Genomic DNA, 21,021 nt, shown 5'->3' on the forward strand with positions numbered 1-21,021 from the left:
TGATGTCACACTAAGTTTTATCTCCACCATGTGTCAGTGCAGAGCTGTGTGTCGATCACACGTATTGATTATTGATCTGAGCTGCTGGGTCAGTACAGGCTCAGCAGATGTTACATAAGCAGCTGTCTGTCCTTCTGTCTGTTTGTTTGTCTGAGGGAAACAACTGCAAGAGAGCAGCGCTGGAGACGAGCAGGTAGGACGTCTGTCTGTCTGTCCGTCTGTCTGATACTCAACTACATACTGTGTTTAAAGTCCTGCTCTTAACTTCAGTACGTAAGGCTACTGTAACAAAATATCTGTCTTTAAACGTCATATTTTAGAGGAAATATGAGGCTGTAAACTTGTGTATTTGTACGTGTTCTACTCTGACATCACAAGCACAGGTGTCCTTCATTACAACTCACGTCTGAAAGAGCAAAAATTCAATGCTTCACATTTATGAAACAACCTTTAACATCACCGTCGTTCAAATGAAAAACATTAAAAAAAATAAAATAGGTAGCTAACTGCCAGCAGCTAACAGGTACCTGCTAACACCTAACTGCTTAAAGGTAAGATGTACCTGCTAACAGCTAACTGCATAAAGCTAACAGGTAACTGCTCACAGCTAACTGCTAAAAGCTAACAGCTAACTGCTAACAACTAACTGCATAAAGCTAACAGGTAACTGCTCACAGCTAACTGCTAAAAGCTAACAGCTAACTGCTCACAGCTTAAACAGCTCGAGTGCATTTCCTCGCATTTGGCACAAACGTCACTGTGACTTCCCGAAACATGTTTTTGGCCATATCTCAAGAGTCCATGCTTTAAATTGGAGACAACTGGACATGATTCTCGTCTCTTCCTGTTTTTATTGTTTCGTAATGAAACAGTAACACGTCGTCTGCGTATGTGACCAGACAATAAACTAGGTGGCGCTAAAAATCCTCTACAGGTCAAAGTCCTGCGTTCAAATCAAAATCATGTTTGTATTATTATTTTATGTCTCATTTATTTAGAATATTATATCTTTGGTTTTAGATAAATGAGATGTAGTAAAGTATGAGGCGGAGAATAAAGTAAGAGTACATGAGAGCTGCACTGGGAGGAGGGGTTGAGGTGAAAGAGTTAATCTGTGGAGGAATGTGTGCAGAGTGTTTCACCTCCCCTCACTTCTCCTTCTTCTCCTCTCAGCTCACACTTTCTCGTCTCCGTCAGGACGACGTGACCTTAACATCCACCCACCATCCGTCGGCCGCAGAGATGCCAGGGACTCTCCCCAGGTTCCCCACCATGCCGGCTTTGCTCAGCTCCCTGCCCCGGGGCATTGACGCACCCAGTCTACCCCGAGGCATCACCATGCCCAGTCTGCCCAGTTTACCCAGCATGCCCCGAGGCGTGACCATACCCAGCCTGCCCAGGGGGATGTCGCTGCCGGGGGCTGTCGCCATGTCGACCGTGTCCCAGGCTCCCCGGAGGCTGCTGCAGGACTGCTGCTCTGTGCTGGACCATCAGACACCCGGAGGTACCACTGATACAGAAACCCGTCTTTGTTAGTGTGTCGGATCTCTTTCAAAGACCATAACTTTCAACTTTAGTCTAAACCCGCGCTATGTGTGTATAAAATTTTATGTATTTACATTATGTATTTAACATTCATAAAACCAAAAGTATCAACTCCAGTATTCATAGTAAAGGCTGTGGTAGGATATGGTAGATTAAAGTAGTGAAGGAGGGAGTCAGCTGTTTAAATGGATTCAAAACCTCTCAAACTACGCCTACGCCGCCAAAACCATGAGTCCAGTTGTCAACATGAGGATACCACCAGAGAGAGGAGATTCCCCTGAATGCGTAGATGTCTTTTTTATGTTTGTAGTGTCAAAGATGTGATCATGGTCGCAGGTTAGAAATCTGGTGCCCCCAGCTGTTTTCCAGAAATTTCTCATCTCAGTTTAGATAGGGGTGAATGAGGAAAAAAATTGGCGCTCCCTTCGCCTGGAGGACCACTGAGCCGGATGTGTAAGTGTGAGTGATTCTATCATCACATGTCTGCGACCAGCACCAATTTGCCTCCATTTTGATGTATAAATTCTGTATGTAGAGTGAAAACTGTGACACTGAGAGCAAATTGTTCCAGAATTTTTAAGATCTTCCAGCCCCTTCACACTCTAGCACTCTAGCAATGATGTCACCACTTTAGCGATGATGTCACCACTCTTGCTCTCTCCCATAGACACTGAATCTGAAGCGTCTAAAAAACATCATGAAATACAAACTGCAATTTCTTAAAAACCAAACTAGATGTATATATAAAAAAAGACTGATTCAGCCCGGTAAAGTTCAGAATCTCACAAGCTTAAACTTTGATATTTTTTTACGTCAAACTACGGCGAGTTGTTGTGGAATACAACATGCTAACGTTATTAGCACAAGCCTATGGCATTTTACATTGTATAAATTAGCCTAGCTGCAAGCGGACTTTTCCTCCACTCATATGAAGCCAGGGACAACAGCAACATTTAACAAAGGTAACGTTACAAGTTTCAGCTCCATTACAGCTCACAAGGTTCACTGACAAAACAACTGTCTTTGTTTTCCAAACAAATACAACATGCTAACGTTATTAGCACAAGCCTATGGCATATTTCCACTGAGGGACGTGGTTTCAGTTTACAAACATAGACAGGAAGTCTGCATCTGCTATGGTGTTGGAATACAATGTAGACTCTATGTCGAGACAGAGGGGAAAAGTATTTCCTGTTATAGGGATGAATAACATTATGTGTATTCAGGGTTATTATGACGACCTTTGTTAAATAGTTAAATTTAAGATATCTCAAGAACAGCTTAAGGGAATTTCTCCAAATTTGGCACAAATGTCCACTTGGACTCAATAATTAACTGATTACATTTTTGGTGGTCGAAAGTCAAGGTCAGCTTTCATCTGTCTCATTCTCATGAACACGATATTTTAAGATCACCCTGAGGGAATTTCTTCAAATTTGGCACAAATGTCCACTTTGACTCAATGTCGCCAGGCTAATTTTTCCATTGTAGAATACTATAGGCTTGTGCTAATAACATTAGCGTGTCGTATTTGTGGGGACAGTGTGTCCAGAAAAAGACAAGTGTCCTGTCTGTGTATGTTGTTAAAGTGAAGCTGAGTTTTGTGCTTGTGTTGTCTGGGTGTTTGTGCCGCGTTGAGTACGACTGAAGCAGCTTCAGTCCTGCAGGTTTCTGATTTGTGTTTCTGCTGGAATGATAAATAAATCCAGAGCAGATTATCGAGCGCTGAGCTGCTGCACATGGCCTGGATCTCACTCACACACACACACACACACACACACTGAATATTAATACTTCTCTGTTTTCAGTTTTAATAATAAGCAGAAATAATCTTGAATCTCTTAAACATCGTTTATTCCAACATTTAATCAGAACGTGGAGATGGACGGTTTTCAACTGACCGTGGATGAAAGGGGCGGGGTCAGTGTGCAGAGGATTAACTACAACATGTGTGTGTGTGTGTGTGTGTGTGTGTGATGGAGGTGACGGTGTGGATGTGAGCTGCAGGAGTCGTCTTCATGTACGGTGAGAAACATTCATATATATTGACTTAATATTTTCGTCATGATAAAAATATTTAGAGCTTAACGTTTAAAAACAGATTCATAACGTGTAGAACTCAACGTGTGTGCTTGACATGTGTTGTCATGTTTACTGATGTTAACATGCTAACATGCTGCTGGAAAAACGTCATGAATCCCTTCAGATATTATTATTTGACTTTTTATGATCGTTTTAATTAGATAAGTAATACACAGCGGAATATGTTAAAAATTTAATTCAGAGAAAGGAAAGGAAAGGACAAATGTTGGTGGACAACTTGTGAGTGGGCGGATCTGTGGGGAGAGTGTGGCAGGAGAGATGCACACTGGTACGTGTCATTTAACGTATCTTGACCGTACATTGATATAAATGGTGTCTTTGGACTGTGGGAGGAAGCCAGAGCACCTGGAAGAAACCCACGCTGACACAGGGAGAACATGTCAGAGCACCTGGAGGAAACCCACGCTGACACAGGGAGAACATGTCAGAGCACCTGGAAGAAACCCACGCTGACACAGGGAGAACATGTCAGAGCACCTGGAGGAAACCCACACTGACACAGGGAGAACATGTCGGAGCACCTGGAGGAAACCCACGCTGACACGGGGAGAACATGTCGGAGCACCTGGAAGAAACCCACGCTGACACAGGGAGAACATGTCAGAGCACCTGGAGGAAACCCACGCTGACACAGGGAGAACATGTCAGAGCACCTGGAGGAAACCCACACTGACACGGGGAGAACATGTCGGAGCGATGTTGGATACATGGATACAAAGTTAACAAAGGAACAACTCCTTGCCCAGTGTTCCAACATCTGCAAACTGCAACTGCTTACACAACCAGAGGTTGATGAGATGCAAAATATGAACTATCCCCACTGGGACCAGTCAGCTGATGTTCACCACAGCAACAGAGTTGCCACCATATATGGTGGTTAGCAATGTCACCTCACAGCAAGAGGGTTCCTGGTTTGAATCCAGGGTGGGGGGATCATATAGTTGTCTGTCTCTATGTGTCAGTCCTGTGATCGTCTGGTGACCTGTCCAGGGTGAACCCCACCTTTCACCCAATGTCAGCTGGGATAGGCTCCACCCCCAGCGACGTCCAACAGGGTAAGTTGTTATGGAAAATGACTGAACGAATGAAAAATATATATATAAATCATGAAGAGGCCGCTAGGAAGTCAACCATAGCCACCACCTCCAGAGAGTAAGGCAAGTCCTGAGGAGTCAGCTGAATGGTCCAAACAAGGTCCACATGTACGCACTGCCAGTCATCAGATACCCAGATATATGTGTGTGTGTGTGTGTGTGTGTGTGACAGCCTGTCACATGTCACGGTGCGGATTTGAACCTGCAGTGACAGTGTGGACTCTTTAAGCTCACGCTAACTACACAACAACATAAACACATTATGTAACAAGCCAGCGCAGGATTAAGACGTAGTATTAATGCCACTGCATTGTAGTGTGTGTGTGTCTGTGTGTGTGTGTCTGTGTGTGTGTGTGTGTGTGTTATGAGTTGGCAGCTGTCCATTGGCTGATCTTGTTTCTCCTTTAATCTCCCCAAACCTCCAACCCCATGACACTGAGCACTGAGACTGAGCGGTAAAACTGGAGGAAACTTTGGGAGGAAACCAGATCAGAGGTCGATGGACTCCCTGCTGCCCCCCTGAGGCTGAAATAAGGATTTATTTATTGATTTAAAACAGGCTTTTAATTTGAAATTCGTGTGTTTGATCCAAGAAGCCTCCTGTTTGAATATGTAGTCGATTTCCTCCATGTTTCACTTGTGAATCCATTCTTTTTTTTGTAAATCTCATTCCACAAATCAGTTCTTAGTTAAGCCACAGTGTTTTCATTTTTTTTTCAGTTTGTGTATTTCCAGATTTGTTTAATATTTGCAAAATATTTTCTTGTTTTTTGTTTTTTTTTTTCAAATATGTTGTACAATATTTGTTAATCAGTTCACACAAATAATATCGACATTCATCTAACACCATATAGGCCTATATTTTATGGTATTGTGTTTTGTGAAAGGAATTGTAACTGGTTTTGAAAGACGCTATAGAATCATTGTTATTACCTGTCATCGGGGTGCTCCAGCTTCCTCCCACAGTCCAAAGACATGCAGGTTATTTGGTTAATTATACATCACCTGTGCTTCTGGTTTCAGGGCTGTGCGGTTGCTGCTGGGCATTGCGTCCTCGCTACAAGCGACTGGTTGATAATATTTTCCCAGAAGACCCGGAGGTAAACACTTCTATGTTTAATTAAAGGGTCAGTTCACCCAAAACGACCCTCGTCTGCTGGCAGTGGTATCCATCTGTACAGATAGTTGAGATTGGTCAACTTTTTAAGACAAATCCCTAAAAACTACTTCCATTGACAGAGACACGTACAGGTGACATAACGTGTTCATTTGGGCAAAATGACCCTTTAACATGAGCAGGTGATTTTGTTATTTCTCATGGTCTGCCTGCAGGAAGACAAAATTACTTTAACAAAACTTTGTTTTCTCATTACACACTTTAACGTTACTGCTTTTATTGTATTATTGCTACATGGCTTTTTGTGTTTTTATCATGATTCTTTCATTGTATTATTTAACAAAGTACTCACCAGATGACACGATATTATTGCTATATTGTGATATGCTGAGTTTTGCCATATGATGTACTGCGATTAATCACCTATTTTTTTTCCAGCTGCAAATTATTTTCCAATGAAAAACATTGTCACCAAAAATATGAGCAAGATGTCCCCATAAAGCTTCAGTGTTACTGGATGTGTGTGTTCAGGACGGGCTGGTGAAAGCCAACATGGAGAAGCTGACGTTCTTTGCTCTGTCTGCACCGGAGAAACTTGACCGCATCGCCGCCTACCTGTCGGAGCGACTGACCCGAGAGCTGAACCGCCACCGCTACGGGTCGGTACACACAGCGCCACGACAACAACAACATGCTGACAGGTGTAACAGGAGGCTGACGTGTGTGTGTGTGTGTGTGTGCAGGTATGTGTGTATAGCGATGGAGGCGATGGAGCAGCTGCTGCTGGCGTGTCACTGTCAGAGCATCAACCTGCTGGTGGAGAGTTTCCTCAGTACGCTACGTCTGCTGCTGGAGGCCGACAGGCCACACCTCCACATCCTCGCCACCTCCTCTGTACGTACCACACCTCCATATCCTGCCCACCTCCTCTGTACGTACCACACCTCCATATCCTGCCCACCTCCTCTGCACGTACATGTCTCTGTCCTGAAATCCTCAGCTGTACTGACTCGTCCTCCGTCTGTCGTGCAGTTTGTGAAGTTCGCCAACATCGAGGAGGACACGCCGTCATATCACCGCAGCTACGACTTCTTTGTGTCTCGCTTCAGTGAGATGTGTCACTCGGAACACGAAGACGCCGACATCCAGAACAAGTCAGTGAGCTGTCCTCCATTCGTTAACGACCTCTGCTGAGTTCATTCATTCATCATAACGAGGTTAATGTCCCTCTGTTACCATGGTGACCAACTAAAGACGAAACACTAAAAATCATACAATCATACTGTTAACATCTGAGGGTCTGACTAATACCTGGAACAGTAGTTACATCCCATAAAGTTGTTATGCCATGGAATAAATTAATTACCTTTTTTTTTTTTTTTAAATAACTTGGGCTCAAGAATGTACTTATTGGAATTTGGTGGTTAGAGGTCAAGATCACAGTGACCTGGTCTGCTCGATGTTTGTGAATGTAATACTTCAAGAACACGAAATGTCTTGAAATTTGGCACAAACGTCCATTCGAAGTCACGATGAACTGATTAGAATTTGGTGGTCAGAGGTCAAGGTCACTGTGACCTCGTCTGTCTCATTTTTGTGAACACGATATCTCCAGAACACCTTGTAGCAGTTCTTCAAATTTGGCACAAACTTCTATTTGGACATAGCAATAAACTGATTAGAATTTGGTGGTTGAAGATCAAGGTCACAGTGACCTGATCCATCAGATACTCATGAGCATAATCTGTGAAGAATAGCTCGTGGGGACTCTTCAAGTTTGGCACAAACATCAACTCGAACTGAAGTGGTTTTAAATGTGTGTATGTGTGTGTAGAATCCGTGTCTCAGGGATCCGTGGTCTGCAGGGCGTGGTCAGGAAGACGGTGGACGACGAGCTGCAGGTGAACATTTGGGAGCCTCGTCACATGGAGCAGATCGTACCTGCTCTGCTGGTCAACCTGCAGCGCCGCGCACACACCAACAGGTACACAGAGTTTTACCTGGACACTGAGTCACATGTTTCAGTCAGGTGTCTTACCTGTGTGTGTGTGTGTGTGTGTGTGTACAGTGAGTCTCCAGCGGAGCAGACTGAGGTGTGTTTCAGGGAGCTGTTGAGTCGTGCTGCTTATGGACACATTAACAACGCTATCAGACCTGTGCTGATGTAAGATACGCACACACACACACACACACACACACACACACACACACACACACACTGTAGTATCAGTAGTATCAGTGGTACTCTGTGTGTGTTTTTAGGCACCTTGACAGTCACAGTCTTTGGGAAGGAAGAAGTTTTGCTGTTCAGTGTTTTCAGATCATCATGTTCTCTATCCAGGTCAGTAAGTACACTGACTATAGTACTGATACCTCCTGAAGCACACTACTTGATTCATCTTAACTACACTTCCCTTAACTGTACTTCCCTTAACTTACTTACTTAACTTACAACTTACATTAGCTGTACTTAAATGTGTTGACTGTCACTTTATTTCACTGATGTACCTGAGTTGTGCCTGAACTGAGGTGAACTCTGCCCCCCCTCAGTCCCAGCACTCCCACCTGGTGATCCAACAGCTGCTGGGTCACCTGGACGCTAACAGCAGGAGTCCGGCATCAGTCCGAGCTGGGATCGTGGAGGTCCTGTCTGAAGCTGCGGTTATAGAAGCTTCTGGATCTGTAGGTCAGTGTGTTGGTATCTGCTGCGTGCACACATGAAGGGTAGCACTTCCACCAGTACTTACCTGTGTGTGTACGTACAATGTAGGTCCCACTGTGCTGGAGGTGTTCAACACGTTACTGCGACAGCTCAGGCAGAGCGTTGACTACCAGCTGACCGGTTACTACGACAACGTCGGAAAACACAAAACCACCTCGACTGAAGAGAAGACGCTGCAGGACGCCGTCATAAAAACTATCGGTGAGGCTCTGCTTGTTTTTTTTCTTTCCTGCTGTTACTGAACAGTTTTTACTGGAACCGCTTGTCTCGATTTACGGTCTCTGTCCAGGATCCTTCGCCAACACGCTGCCCGTCTACCAGAGGTCAGAGGTCATGCTGTTCATCATGGGAAAGATCCCCATTCCTGGAATCTACCCCGCCCTGGGGTCACCCAACGCCGGGTAGAGCCCCCGTTCCATGTTTTAAACATTCGTACCAGCTGCAGACGAACACGTGTAGAGTGGTCACATGTCTGTGTGTGTTTCAGGTTTGAAGGCAGCAGAATGATCCAGGTGATGTTGCTCAAGTCTCTGCTCCAGGTGAGGTGACTCTGATCTACCTACAGTACCACACTTTCCAACTACTGATCTAGCTGCTGAATGTACTACCTACCAAAATACTTAATGAACAATTTACTGAACTACCAACCTACCAACTGAATGACCTATAGTACCAAACTACATTCTTACTGATCTACCTTACTATTTAACTACCTACTGAAAGATTTACCGAACTACCAACTTATCAACTGAAATACCTTAAGTACCAACCTACCTACTTATAAATGTACTTACTGAAGTACCTACTAAAAAAATGTACATTACCTACTGAAGTACAACTTTATCAGTTGAAATACAATCTAGTAGCAAACAGTCACCTTACTTAACTCCCCACAAAAATATTTACTGAACTACCAACTTATCATCTGAACTACCTTAGGTATCAAACTACCACCAAACTACGACCCTTGAAACTACCGACTGATCTACGTAATTACAAAACCAGCGACTGAACAACACCGCACATTACCCACCCATGTATAATTACAAAAGTCCTCTCCTCTGTGTGAAAGACTTCACAGTCTATGACCTGTATCTTCCCCCACCCCCTCCTCCTCCTCCTCCTGCTCTTCTTCCTCCTCCTCAGGTGTCAGAGCGGTATGAAAGCAGTAACTTGTTGACGGCGCTGCCCTCTTCCTTCCTGGAGCCCCTGCTGTCCTTCACTCTGATGGAGGACCCAGAGATCCGTCTGCTGGTCCTTTCCATCCTCACCTCACTCATTGACAGACGCCACAATGCCACCAGACTCGGCGCTGCCAGGTATGACGCAGACACGGTGATCAGATAGGACTGGATCTTGTGGGTTTACTAGTGATGTTGAAGTCTGTGGTCGGTTGGTGCCACCTCATGGCAGACAGGTGTTACTGCACACAGCTGCTGGATGTCTGTAGGTCACTGTGTCTGTGTTTACAGCGTGACGTTTGATGTCTCGGCGTTGGAGCTGAAGGAGGACAGGTGCTCCCGACAGGACAACTTGTTCATCAGGAAGGTGAGAATGAATACACACCTGTACTTAAAATAAAGGTAAGGTAAAATACAAAATGAGGAAGGTAAAATAAGATGCCTAAAACTGGCCACAGCTATCGCTGGCATGAAGGCATGAAGATCAGATTTACTCTTTATGCAGACAGACAAGGTCACAGTGACCTTGACCTTTGAGCACCAAAAACTAATCAGTTCATTGTTGAGTCATATGTCCCATCCTTGTGAACACCATATCTACGGAATGCCTCGAGGGAATTTCTTCAGATTTAGCACAAACATCCACTTGGACTTGATGATGAACTCGTTATATTTTGGTGGTCATAGGACAAAAGGTCAAGGTCACTGTGACCATGTCTCTCCCATTCTCTTAAACATGACATCTCAAGAACAGCTTGAGGATATTTCTTCAATTTGGCACAAATGTTCACATGAACTCAACAATGAACTGATTAGATTTTGGAGATCATAGGTTAAGGTCGCTCTGACCTTGCATCCGTCTCATTCTCATGAACGAGATATCTCAAGAACAGCTTAAGGAAATTTCTTCAATTTGGCACAAGTGTCCACTTGGACTCACCAGTGGACTGATTAGATTTTGGTGGTCAAAGGTTACAGGTCAAAGGTCTGCGTTACTGTGATCTCTTTCGTCTCATTCCTCATTGCTCACTCTGCTGCAGTTTTTGTCAGTACTTGTTTCTGTCGTCTGTACTTCTTGCAGCATGCGCAGCGTCTCTACCGTCACGTCTACCTCACCTGTAAGGAGGAGAGCAGTGGGCGGGACCACTACCAGGCCCTTGGCACCTTGCTTGCTGTAGTCAGTCTGGAACTGGCCAATGAGGAGGTGGTGGTAGACCTGATCCGCCTGGTCCTTGCTCTGCAGGTGCACACAGCTTCCTTAATAGTAATGATGATGGTGAGGTTGAGCTGCTCTCTGACTAACTGTGATTGGCCGGTCAGGAGCTGGCATTGTCCAATCAGGAGTGTCTGTCAGTGTTCAACCGCTGTGGAGTTCATGCCATCTGCGCCGCCTTCCTCCACCTGTTGTCCCAGCTCGGTCCTCCTCCACCTCTCCACCATCATGTCACGCAGGTAAATCCCGAGTAGGGACAAGCAAGTCTCGAGTCAGGGCTTAAGTTAAGACAGGCAAGTCCACAGTCTATTCAGTAGTCAAGACATGCAAGTAGTTAGTTAAATCCCAAGTCAAAACAGGCAAGTCCTGAGTCAAATCTCAAGTCAGGACAGGCAACTCCCAAGTTAAATCCCAAATCAAGACAGGCAAGTCCCAAGTCAACACAGGCAAGTCCAGAGTCAAGCCCTAACTCAGCACAGGCAATTCCACAGTCAAGTCACTCGTCAGGACAGTGAAATCCAGAGTCAGGTCCCAAGTCAAGACAGGAAAGTCCTCAGTCAAGTCACAAGTCAAGGTAGACAGGTCCCTTTTTAAGTCCTATGTGAAGACAGTAAAGTTCCTGGTCAAGACAGGCAAGTCCTGAGTCAAGTCTAGAGTCAAGACAGGCTATTTTAAAGTCAAGTCCAAGTCAACACAGGTAAGTCCAGAGTCAAGTTCTATGTCAGGACAGGCAAGCCCTGAGTCAGGTCCCAAGTCAAGACAGGCAAGTCCTGAGTCAAATCCCAAGACAGGACATGCATGTCCAGAGTCAAGTCTTCGGTCAGTACAGGCAAGTCCAAAGTCAAGCCCTAAGTCAGGACAGTGAAGTCCAGAGTCAAGTTCTATGTCAGGACAGGCAAGCCCTGAGTCAAGTCTTCAGTCAGTACAGGCAAGTCCAAAGTCAAGCCCTAAGTCAGGACAGTGAAGTCCAGAGTCAAGTCCCAAGACAGGACAGGCAGGTCCCGAGTGAATAATATTCCTGCTACATTAACAGGTCCTTTTTCCGCTGCAGGTGTTAAGGTAGTGCTGATTATTTCCTGTTGTGTAGTTGAATCTACAGAGAGGAATCGTATTCTAAAATTTAGTTTGTGTGTGCGCAGGTGATCGAAAGTCGCCAGGGTGGCGCATCACACCTGCTGCCTGAAGACGTTTTTTGTGACAAGCCCAGGTACAGATACCGTGTTTATGTAACATGAGAAGCCTTGTATTTAAAATAGTCTTTGTGTCTGCCACCAGAATTTATTAAGTGTGTGTGTGTGTGTCAGACTGCCAGAAGGTGAGCTGAAGGTAGACGAAACCTTTCTGTTCATCCAGTCGAAGATCTGTGAAGCTCTGACAGGAAGCAGCTACAGCACACACATCGAACGCCTCAACACACCCTACACACCTCAGATAACAGGTACACACACATTTTGTACACATACAGACTGTTTCACAGCGTCTTTTGGTTGCTAGGTAACGACATTGTTGTTTCACTGAGACTTCAAGTCCAGCCACTACTGCAGGGAGCGGCACACAAAACACTGAACTTTAGTCCTCCTGAACTGAAGAAGTTCCCAAGTTAAGACCAGATTCAGGTCCCAAGTTGTGAAGGGCAAAGCCCGTGTCAAGTCCTGAGTCAAGACAGGCAAGTCTCGAGTCTGTTTTGTAGTCAAGATAGGCAGGTTCTTTTTCAAGTACCAAGTCAAGAAAGGCAGGTCCTAAGTCAATGCCCAAGTCAAGAAAGGCAGGTTCAGAGTAAAGTCCCATTTCAAGTCCCTTGTCAAGAAGTCCTGAGTTAAGTCCACAGTCAAGACAGGCAGGTCCTAAGTCAATGCCCAAGTCAAGACAGGCAAGTTCTTATTCAAGTCCTATGTCAAAACAGACAAGTCCCAAGTCAAGTGACAAGTCCCTTGTCAAGAAGTCCTGAGTTAAGTCCACAGTCAAGACAGGCAAGTATATTGTAAAGTACAAAGTCAAGAAAGGTAGGTCCCTTGTCAAGTCACTTGTGGCGTCCCATTTCAAGATTGTCAAGTCCCTTGTCAAGAAGTCCTGAGTTATGTCCGCAGTCAAGACAGGCAGGTCCTAAGTCAACTCCTAAGTCAAGACAGGCAAGTTCCACGTCAAGTCTGATGTCAAGACAATTGAATTTTGAGTCAATTCACAAGTTGAGATGGCAAGTGTCAAATCCCAAGTCATGTCCTGAGTTAAGTCCCACGTCAGGACAGTGTTACGGTGATTCGGTCTGTAGATGATAACCACAGTGTTAGACTTTATTCATAAAACTGTTTTCTTTACGATGTCACATCGTCTTTTTCTGGAAAAAAACAAAGCAAAAACAATAAGACCAACAATAGAATCAAATGTAAACAGAGGGATCTTAAACACATACAAAGACAGACCCACTGTGTGTGTTTCAGATGAGGACCGTCTGTCCAAGAGGAAGAGTATTGGGGACGTCATCTCTCTGCAGATAGACATGGACCCTCAGTACTGTCCTGATACAGAGCAGGTACCTGTCTGTCTGTCCGTCCATCTGTCCTTCAGTTTGTTTGTCTGTCTGCTGATATCTCTCTCTTGTGTAGAAACCTCAGGTGGAGCAGATCACCTTCGAGACACTGAAGAATGCCATTGGTAACTGAATCATATATCTAAACATATGTCCCTCTGCGTCCTTCACACTGGACCTTTAACTCTAGTAACTGCAGCTAATGTGCAGAGACGTGGTGAAATTAAACACAGCTTCATTTAAAGATAATGTTTTATTCTTTAATTGTTCTCCAGAGGACAGAGGGAGTGTGGAGGAGGAGGAGAGGCGGAGGAGGATGCAGGTGGTGGAGAGGTTTCAGACGGCTCCGTTTGAGGAAATCGCCGCTCATTGTGGAGCCAGGGTGAGTGACCTCTGACCTCTGAGACTAGGTTATTCAAAGGTCAACTCAAGAGCTGGGTGGTCTGGATGGTTGGTACTCTACCGGTCAGTCAGCTGATACCTGAAACCAGGTGGGTAGATGAGTCAGTCTGTCTGCACCTGATCAGGATCAGGAGGTTTTACCAGCAGTGATGTTGTGACCTCTCTGTCTGACTCATTTACTTACTTTGGTGCAAACGTCAGGTTGGACTCAAGAATGAATTGATTATAGTTTGTTTGTCAAGTGTCGAGGTAACTGTGACCTCATTTTTATTCTTGTGGATGGGATATCTTAACACCTTGAGGTAATTCCTTTAAATATGGCACAAATGTCGTTCTCAAAAGTCACTGTGATCTTATTCCTATTTTTGTGAACGGAATATCTCAAGATCACCTGAAAGGAATTTTTTCAAATTTGGCACAAATGTCCACTTGGACTCAACAATGAACTGATTATATTTTGGTGGTTAAAGGTCACTGTGGCCTTGCATCTATCTTGCTCTTGTGATTGTGATATCCCAATAACTGCCTTGAAGGAATTTATTCAAATTTGGCACAAACGTCCACTTGGACTCAGCGATTAACTGGTTAGATCCTTGGATTAGAGCTGCAGTGGAAACTGACCTCAGTCAGGGACTAAAGTCTGGATTGATTTTTGAATGTCATAAAGCTGTCACACGGTACTTTCTGTCCTTGCAGACGTTGCTTCAGGCTAAACTGGACCAGGTCTTCGACTTGATCATCCGTCCTCCTCCGTCTCCGTCTGGACACTCACCGCCTCGCTCAACCCCTCTCTACGAGATGAAGTTTCCTGACCTCTGTGTCTATTAGACCTTCTTTCCTTTCCTTGTGTGATGTGTCCTTGTAGGTGGCAGAGGAAGGAGGTAGGAAAGGAGATGAATCAGATTTAACTAAGGGACTGATTGACCAACCTGTTGTTAACCTTCTCTGGTGTTTCCTGTTTTAATGTCTGTTGCTCCTTCAGTTTGAGCTCTGCACCAATAAAACATCAAATGTTTGTTGTTTCTTTTCATCCATGAGCTGTGATGTTAATGTTCTGACAGCGCAGTTCCACCAGTGCAGTCTCATAAACACAATATCTGAGGAGCGCCTTGATGGAATTTCCTCAATTTGGCACAAACATCCACTTGGATTCAACAGTGAACTGATTAGAATTTTGTGGTCAAAGGTCAATGTCACTGCGACCTAATTCTTATTCTTCTGAATGCGATATCTCACAAATGCCTTGCAGGATTTTTTTTCAAATTTGGCACAAACAACCACTTGGATTCAGCGATAAACTCATAAGGTTTTGGTGGTCGAAGGTCAATGTCACTGTGAGCTCACGTCCATCTCATTGTTGTGAATGCAATATCTCAAAAACACTTTGAGGGAATTTCTTTAAATTTGGCACAAACATTCACATATTGGGTAACCATAGAAAAGAAAGCGACAGATTCTTCTTTTGCTCATAAACTATTTTTTTGTTTTTATTTACAGTTATTTACAGAAATCAATAAATATCTAAACATTTTTGTTGCTCTGTCGTTACCGCTGTCAGTTGCTCAGCGTCAGAGCTTTTCATTGGTCCATTATTTGTCTTCTAAAGAGCCTCCCTGACCAATGAGAACTCTTCGCCGCCTGTCAGTCATGTGTGTCCTCTTCTGTCACTTCCTGTCACTTCTGCTGCTGTCCGTCTTTGTTGATGACGGTTTTGAAGAGCGTGAGCAGCGGCCTCTGACTGCGCTCGTCCCAGCTCTTCATGAAGCCGCCGTAGCGTTTCCTGGCTGGTGGGCCGCTCCAGCCAAAATGCTTCATCCTGTATGAACTGTCCTTCTTCTCCTGGTTGCTGCCCAGGAGCTGCTGCTCCTTCTCCATCACCTCCTGCGCCTCCTCCTCCTCTACTTCTGCCAACAGCGCACTGGCCAGCTCCCTCCTCCTCATCTCCCCGGGAAACACCTCTGTGGACTCCTCCTCCACGCCATTGGAGGTGTAGACTTTGACCGGGCGGCGTTTCCGACCAACGGGCTTCCCCCAGCGGAAGTGCTCCATGGAGTAGGAGCGTTTGGCCTGAGAGGAGGAGGAGGAGGAGGAGGAGGGTTCTGAGGGAGGAGGAGGCTGGAGGTGGGCATTGCCGGGGATGACAGGGATCTTGGCGGTGAGGTCGGAGCAACACAGCTGGATGCACTCCTGCAGGAAGAGGTGAGACAGAGATGGAGAGGTGGGAAATCAAATTTAATTTCATTATTATTTTGTTATTATTATGTTGAAACAGTGCAACACTTCAGGACTGAAGGTAATGTTTTTAATTGGAGTTTTTTTTGTATGTGTGAAGTAGAATAAAAATGTATTAACAACCATGGAAAAAATATAACAATATATGATAGTTAAAGAATAAAAAAAATAATGAAGAAAAACTAATTAAAAAAAAAAAAGTATTTATAAAAAGTAACAAAAAACAGCAATAACCATTATTGGAATTGAAAAAAAAGTACAAACAAGAAACAAAGGGGAAAAAAGTAATAGTTATTAAATATTAAAAAAAGTTAAAAACTGCTTTTAAAAAGGTAAAATAGTAATTATATTTTTTTAAAAGGTAAAAAGTATTCAAAGAAATTACAAAAACTATTATTTATAAAATAATTATGAAAAAATAAAAGTAAAATAATCAGATAGTCGCCATTTTAACGAAGGAAAATAAAACAAACAGGTAAAAAAAAAAGAAGAAATGAAATACCAACAAAGACAAATTATTGTTTTTGGGAGAGAATATAGTGGTAAAGATATTCCCGTGTGTTAAGTGTGTCTAATAAACAGTTATAATAACAGCTATAAATGTAAATGATTATGTTACCATCACGCTGCTCTCAGAGTTCAGCTCCTGGCACCTTGGATGGTCCCAGCACTGACTGACAGCTCCTCTGGCCACGCCCACAACAACAGTGGCCACCAATAGCCACACAAGACACATGTTCCTGCCCCTGGCTAATTAGAGAGACACAGACACATCGCACATGAAGACTGGTCATATTTTGAGGTTTTCATTTCATACTTTAATAATTTTCATCATACATTTATAATGAAAAAATAAAAACCAATATATCTAAATATATTTAAAATACACACATCAAAATAATGTCATATATATATATATATATATATATATATATATATATAAAGATAAAATATAAAAGAAGAAGGAAAGAAGGAAAATGAAGCAATAAACAGTAAAAAAGTAATAACAATTTTAAAAGTTAAAAAGGTAAAAAAAAAAATAAAAATATATATAAATAAATTACAATAAAATAATTCCTTAGTTAAACGTAAAACTCCTGAAAAGTATTAATAATGAAAAAAAAGGATTAAAAAAAAGGGTTTTAAATTGTAAAAAAGTAATAACAATAAAAACATGTAAAAGAAAGTGATAACCATAATTAGAATAATCAAAATGTACAAACAAGATTTAAAAAATGGTTAAAAAAAGAGTTAATAAAATTACTTGGATATTTTCAATTTATTTTTTTTTATGAATATTGTATTTATATATTGTATTCCTTAGTTATACCTAAATCTTTATTTTGATTATTAATTTGATTATTTTGGTGTTTCTGTATTTATTGCACATATTATTATATTTCATTTATTGATATAGTTCTTTACATTTAATAAAAATATAATAGATATATTTTTAACAAAGCTTATCCTTCATAATTTATATTTTTAAATTAATATTCTCTGTAATGTTTTAAAGATTTTGTTTTATATAAACGTTCCATCACTTCCATAAATTTTTCCATAGATTCTGTCATATTAATCATTATTTATTTAATTTTAAAAATTTCAATTTCTGACTTCTGTTTCAGTTAGTGCTCATTCAGTGGATGTTTTCTAACTCAGATGGCATTAAGGTTTGGAAATTAACTGGAAAAAAAAGAATATGTAAATAATAATGAGTATTCTCACCACGCTGTCCCTTCTCCTTGTCTCCTTGTCTCTTTTTCTTCTGTCTCTTATTGCTGGTGCTTTCTTGCTGTTTGGCCGTTGGACGGAGAGTTCTGTCGTTCTGACAATTCTGCTCACTTTTGTACTCTGTCGGCCAAGGACACACACACACACACACACACACAAAATCAATGAACTATCACCCCCCCACACACACACACTCCCCCACAAACACACATGCGGACTCTCCACCATGACGTCCTTGTGACTCCAGACTCTGATCACTCAATCATGTCCAGTTTTTGTCTCGTTGCCACATCAGGACAAAGATTTATGATTTGTAGTGTATTTTACATTTTTGAATAAACAGACTTTATGATGTCATGTTTATCTGCTGTGTGTGTTTCCAGCCTTTATCGGGACAACAGATTCAGTTAAGACAAATTAAAAAAGCAACACAGTCGTCCTTTAAGCCGTCCATCAGCTGTGAGGGTCATAAGGACAGAGGGATGTTGTATGCTGTAAAGCCCTGTGAGGCAAATTGTGATTTGTGATATTGGGCTTTATAAATAAAATTGAAATGAATTGAATTAAGCGAGCTTCAGACTGTACCACGTCTTCCCAGGATGAAGGTCCACTGTATGAACCTCCGTTCACCGCTGCGGTGTTAAATGTCAGCCGGCAGGTTTGGCAGATTAACACGGAACTGACATGCCGTCACCAGAGGGGAGACGGGATTGAGACGCGCAGGTGGAGGTGTACAGTTACACACTCACACACCTGCTGCAGCTTCTTGCCTTTGTCTGAAGTCTCAGGGTTTTATCTCAGAAAACGAACGGCCCGCGACACATGGAGAATGTTACGACCATCTGGGTACTCTGTAAGACTCAATGTCCAATAGTCTCTGAGGCTCTAACACCTGGATCCACCTTGAGGCTCTATGTCCATTAGAATGTCCAAACTGTCTTGTCTTGTCCTGTCATTCCTTGTCTTATATCCTGTCTTGATGTGTTGTGTCAGGATTTGTCTTATTAACTGTCTTGTCTTATATCTTATCTTGCCGTGTTGTGTTGGGTTTTGTCTTATGTCCTGTCTCGTCTTGTAGTGTCTTGCTGTGTCTTATCTTGTCTGTGTGTTCTGCACCTGTCTCCTCCAAGTGAACCCTGAATAACCTCCTCTGTAGAGTCCTGGCCCGAACAGAGCACACGATCTTCATAGCAACATCCATCACTTCTTTCATGTTTAAAATCTTCCCACACAATGCTTGCTGGTGAATTATACAATGATAATTAAGGATGTCTGGGAAAGATTCACTTTTGTTTGCACAGTGCAATGAACCCACTAGTGTGGCCTACCATCGCTGGAGCACCATCAGTTGTGATGGAGATGAGCTTGAAGAGAGGCAGTTGGCTCTTGTTAACAAACTCCATGAAAGTGCTGAAAACATCTTCGCCTCTTGTATGTCCTTTCAATGGCAAAATTGTGAGTAGCTCTTCTTTGGCACTCATATCTTCAAAAAACATTCTAATGAAAACACATAACTGTGCCATATCCACCATATCAGTCAACTTGTTGAACTGGAGGGAGAAACACTCACATGCCTCAATGTCCTTCTTCAGTTGCCCCCCGACATCCTCTGTCATTGCCTCACAATATTTCGGGATAACTGCACATCCTTAATAGCGGCAACGATCTCCGTTTTGTTCTTAAACTCATCAAAGAGTGCATCTGCAGCCTCAATAAATGCTTCTTTCACAACTTCACCGTCCTTGAAAGACTTTTTGTGTTTAGCAAGAAGGTGACTGACTCGATATGATGCGATCGTTGCTGCCTTACCCTTGGTGTTGGGCCTGGTAAAAATAGACTGCTGCGCTGCAAGCTGACTCTACAATTCCCGCACTTTGCGAGTGTGTAGATCAGTTTTAGCAGGAAAATCTGTCTCGTAGCTTTTGTGCACTGTTTTGAAATGGCGCTCTGAATGAAAATGGTAGGTTTTCGATTTTTTGGCTTCTGTGATCTACTAGTTGATCGTGATCGACTGGTTGGGCACCCCAGGCATACGACATCCCTCTGTCCTTTGGACCCTCCCTTTAACCCCTTTTATATCTTGTCCTGTCCTGTCCTGTCCTGTCCTGTCCTGTCTTCTTTTATTATATCTTGTGTTGTGTCTTGTCCTGTCCTGTCCTGTCTTCTTTTATTATATCTTGTGTTGTGTCTTGTCCTGTCCTGTCCTGTCTCGTCTTGTAATGTCTTCTTGTTAATGTCGTGTGTTGTGTCTTGTCATGTCATTTCTTGTCTTATATCTCATCTTATCTTTTATCTTTTCTTATATCTTGTCCCGTCTCGTCTTGGTTTCTTTAGTCTCATGTCGTCCCATCTTGTCCCATCTTGTATCTTATCTCATGTCCTGTCACAGCTTGCCTTGCCCCTCACTTTGCCTCCTCACGTCTTGTCTTGTCTCGTTTCACCTTGTCCCTCGCCTTTCCTCGCTCCGTCCAGTCCAGGTCGTCCCATCCTGTCCTGCGTCATCCCGTCTCCTCTTGTCCATTTCTGTCCTGGCACATGTTGCTTTTGTTTTTAACGTCATCAGTCGTTTCTTCAGATTTTATAAATAGTCGTCAGTTGTTTCTTCAGATTTTATAAATAGTCATCAGTCGTTTCTTCAGATTTTATAAATAGTCGTCAGTTGTTTCTTCAGATTTTATAAATAGTCGTCAGTCGTTTCTTCAGATTTTATAAATAGTCGTCAGTTGTTTCTTCAGATCTTATAGTCGTCAGTCATTTCCTCAGATTTTATAAATAGTCGTCAGTCATTTCTTCAGATTTTATAAATAGTCATCAGTCGTTTCTTCAGATTTTATAAATAGTCGTCAGTCGTTTCTTCAGATTTTATAAATAGTCGTCAGTCATTTCTTCAGATTTTATAAATAGTCGTCAGTTGTTTCTTCAGATTTTATAAATAGTCATCAGTCGTTTCTTCAGATTTTATAAATAGTCGTCAGTCATTTCTTCAGATTTTATAAATAGTCGTCAGTCGTTTCTTCAGATTTTACAAATAGTCATCAGTCGTTTCTTCAGATTTTATAGTCATCAGTCGTTTCTTCAGATTTTATAAATAGTCGTCAGTTGTTTCTTCAGATCTTATAGTCGTCAGTCGTTTCCTCAGATTTTATAAATA

The 21,021-nt window shown here is 42.7% G+C and overlaps 2 protein-coding genes across 2 annotated transcripts; one reads left to right on the top strand and one right to left on the bottom strand.

The window, feature by feature from the left end:
• The first annotated feature begins 10 nt into the window (after positions 1-10).
• On the top strand, positions 11-14,824 carry LOC125884816 (protein EFR3 homolog B-like). Its single transcript, XM_049570056.1, has 23 exons — positions 11-193; positions 1,174-1,504; positions 5,766-5,842; positions 6,391-6,518; positions 6,603-6,753; positions 6,892-7,013; positions 7,694-7,843; positions 7,928-8,023; positions 8,122-8,200; positions 8,410-8,545; positions 8,630-8,782; positions 8,871-8,982; positions 9,069-9,120; positions 9,728-9,900; positions 10,054-10,129; positions 10,844-11,005; positions 11,083-11,214; positions 12,115-12,182; positions 12,280-12,413; positions 13,414-13,505; positions 13,579-13,627; positions 13,778-13,884; positions 14,601-14,824. The coding sequence occupies exons 2-23, from the start codon at positions 1,243-1,245 to the stop codon at positions 14,730-14,732; spliced, it is 2,643 nt and encodes an 880-aa protein (XP_049426013.1). The 5' UTR covers positions 11-193; positions 1,174-1,242; the 3' UTR covers positions 14,733-14,824.
• A 541-nt stretch (positions 14,825-15,365) lies between these two features.
• LOC125884854 (pro-opiomelanocortin-like) lies at positions 15,366-17,981 on the bottom strand. The gene is made up of 3 exons (XM_049570114.1): positions 17,865-17,981; positions 16,756-16,886; positions 15,366-16,091 (listed from the first exon to the last, which is right to left on the bottom strand). Exons 2-3 carry the CDS (start codon positions 16,870-16,872, stop codon positions 15,579-15,581), a joined length of 630 nt encoding a protein of 209 aa, XP_049426071.1. The 5' UTR covers positions 16,873-16,886; positions 17,865-17,981; the 3' UTR covers positions 15,366-15,578.
• Between the last annotated feature and the right edge of the window lie 3,040 nt (positions 17,982-21,021).

The sequence above is a fragment of the Epinephelus fuscoguttatus genome, linkage group LG24, assembly GCF_011397635.1.
Source record: "Epinephelus fuscoguttatus linkage group LG24, E.fuscoguttatus.final_Chr_v1".
In the NCBI taxonomy this organism is placed as follows: Eukaryota; Metazoa; Chordata; class Actinopteri; order Perciformes; family Serranidae; genus Epinephelus; species Epinephelus fuscoguttatus.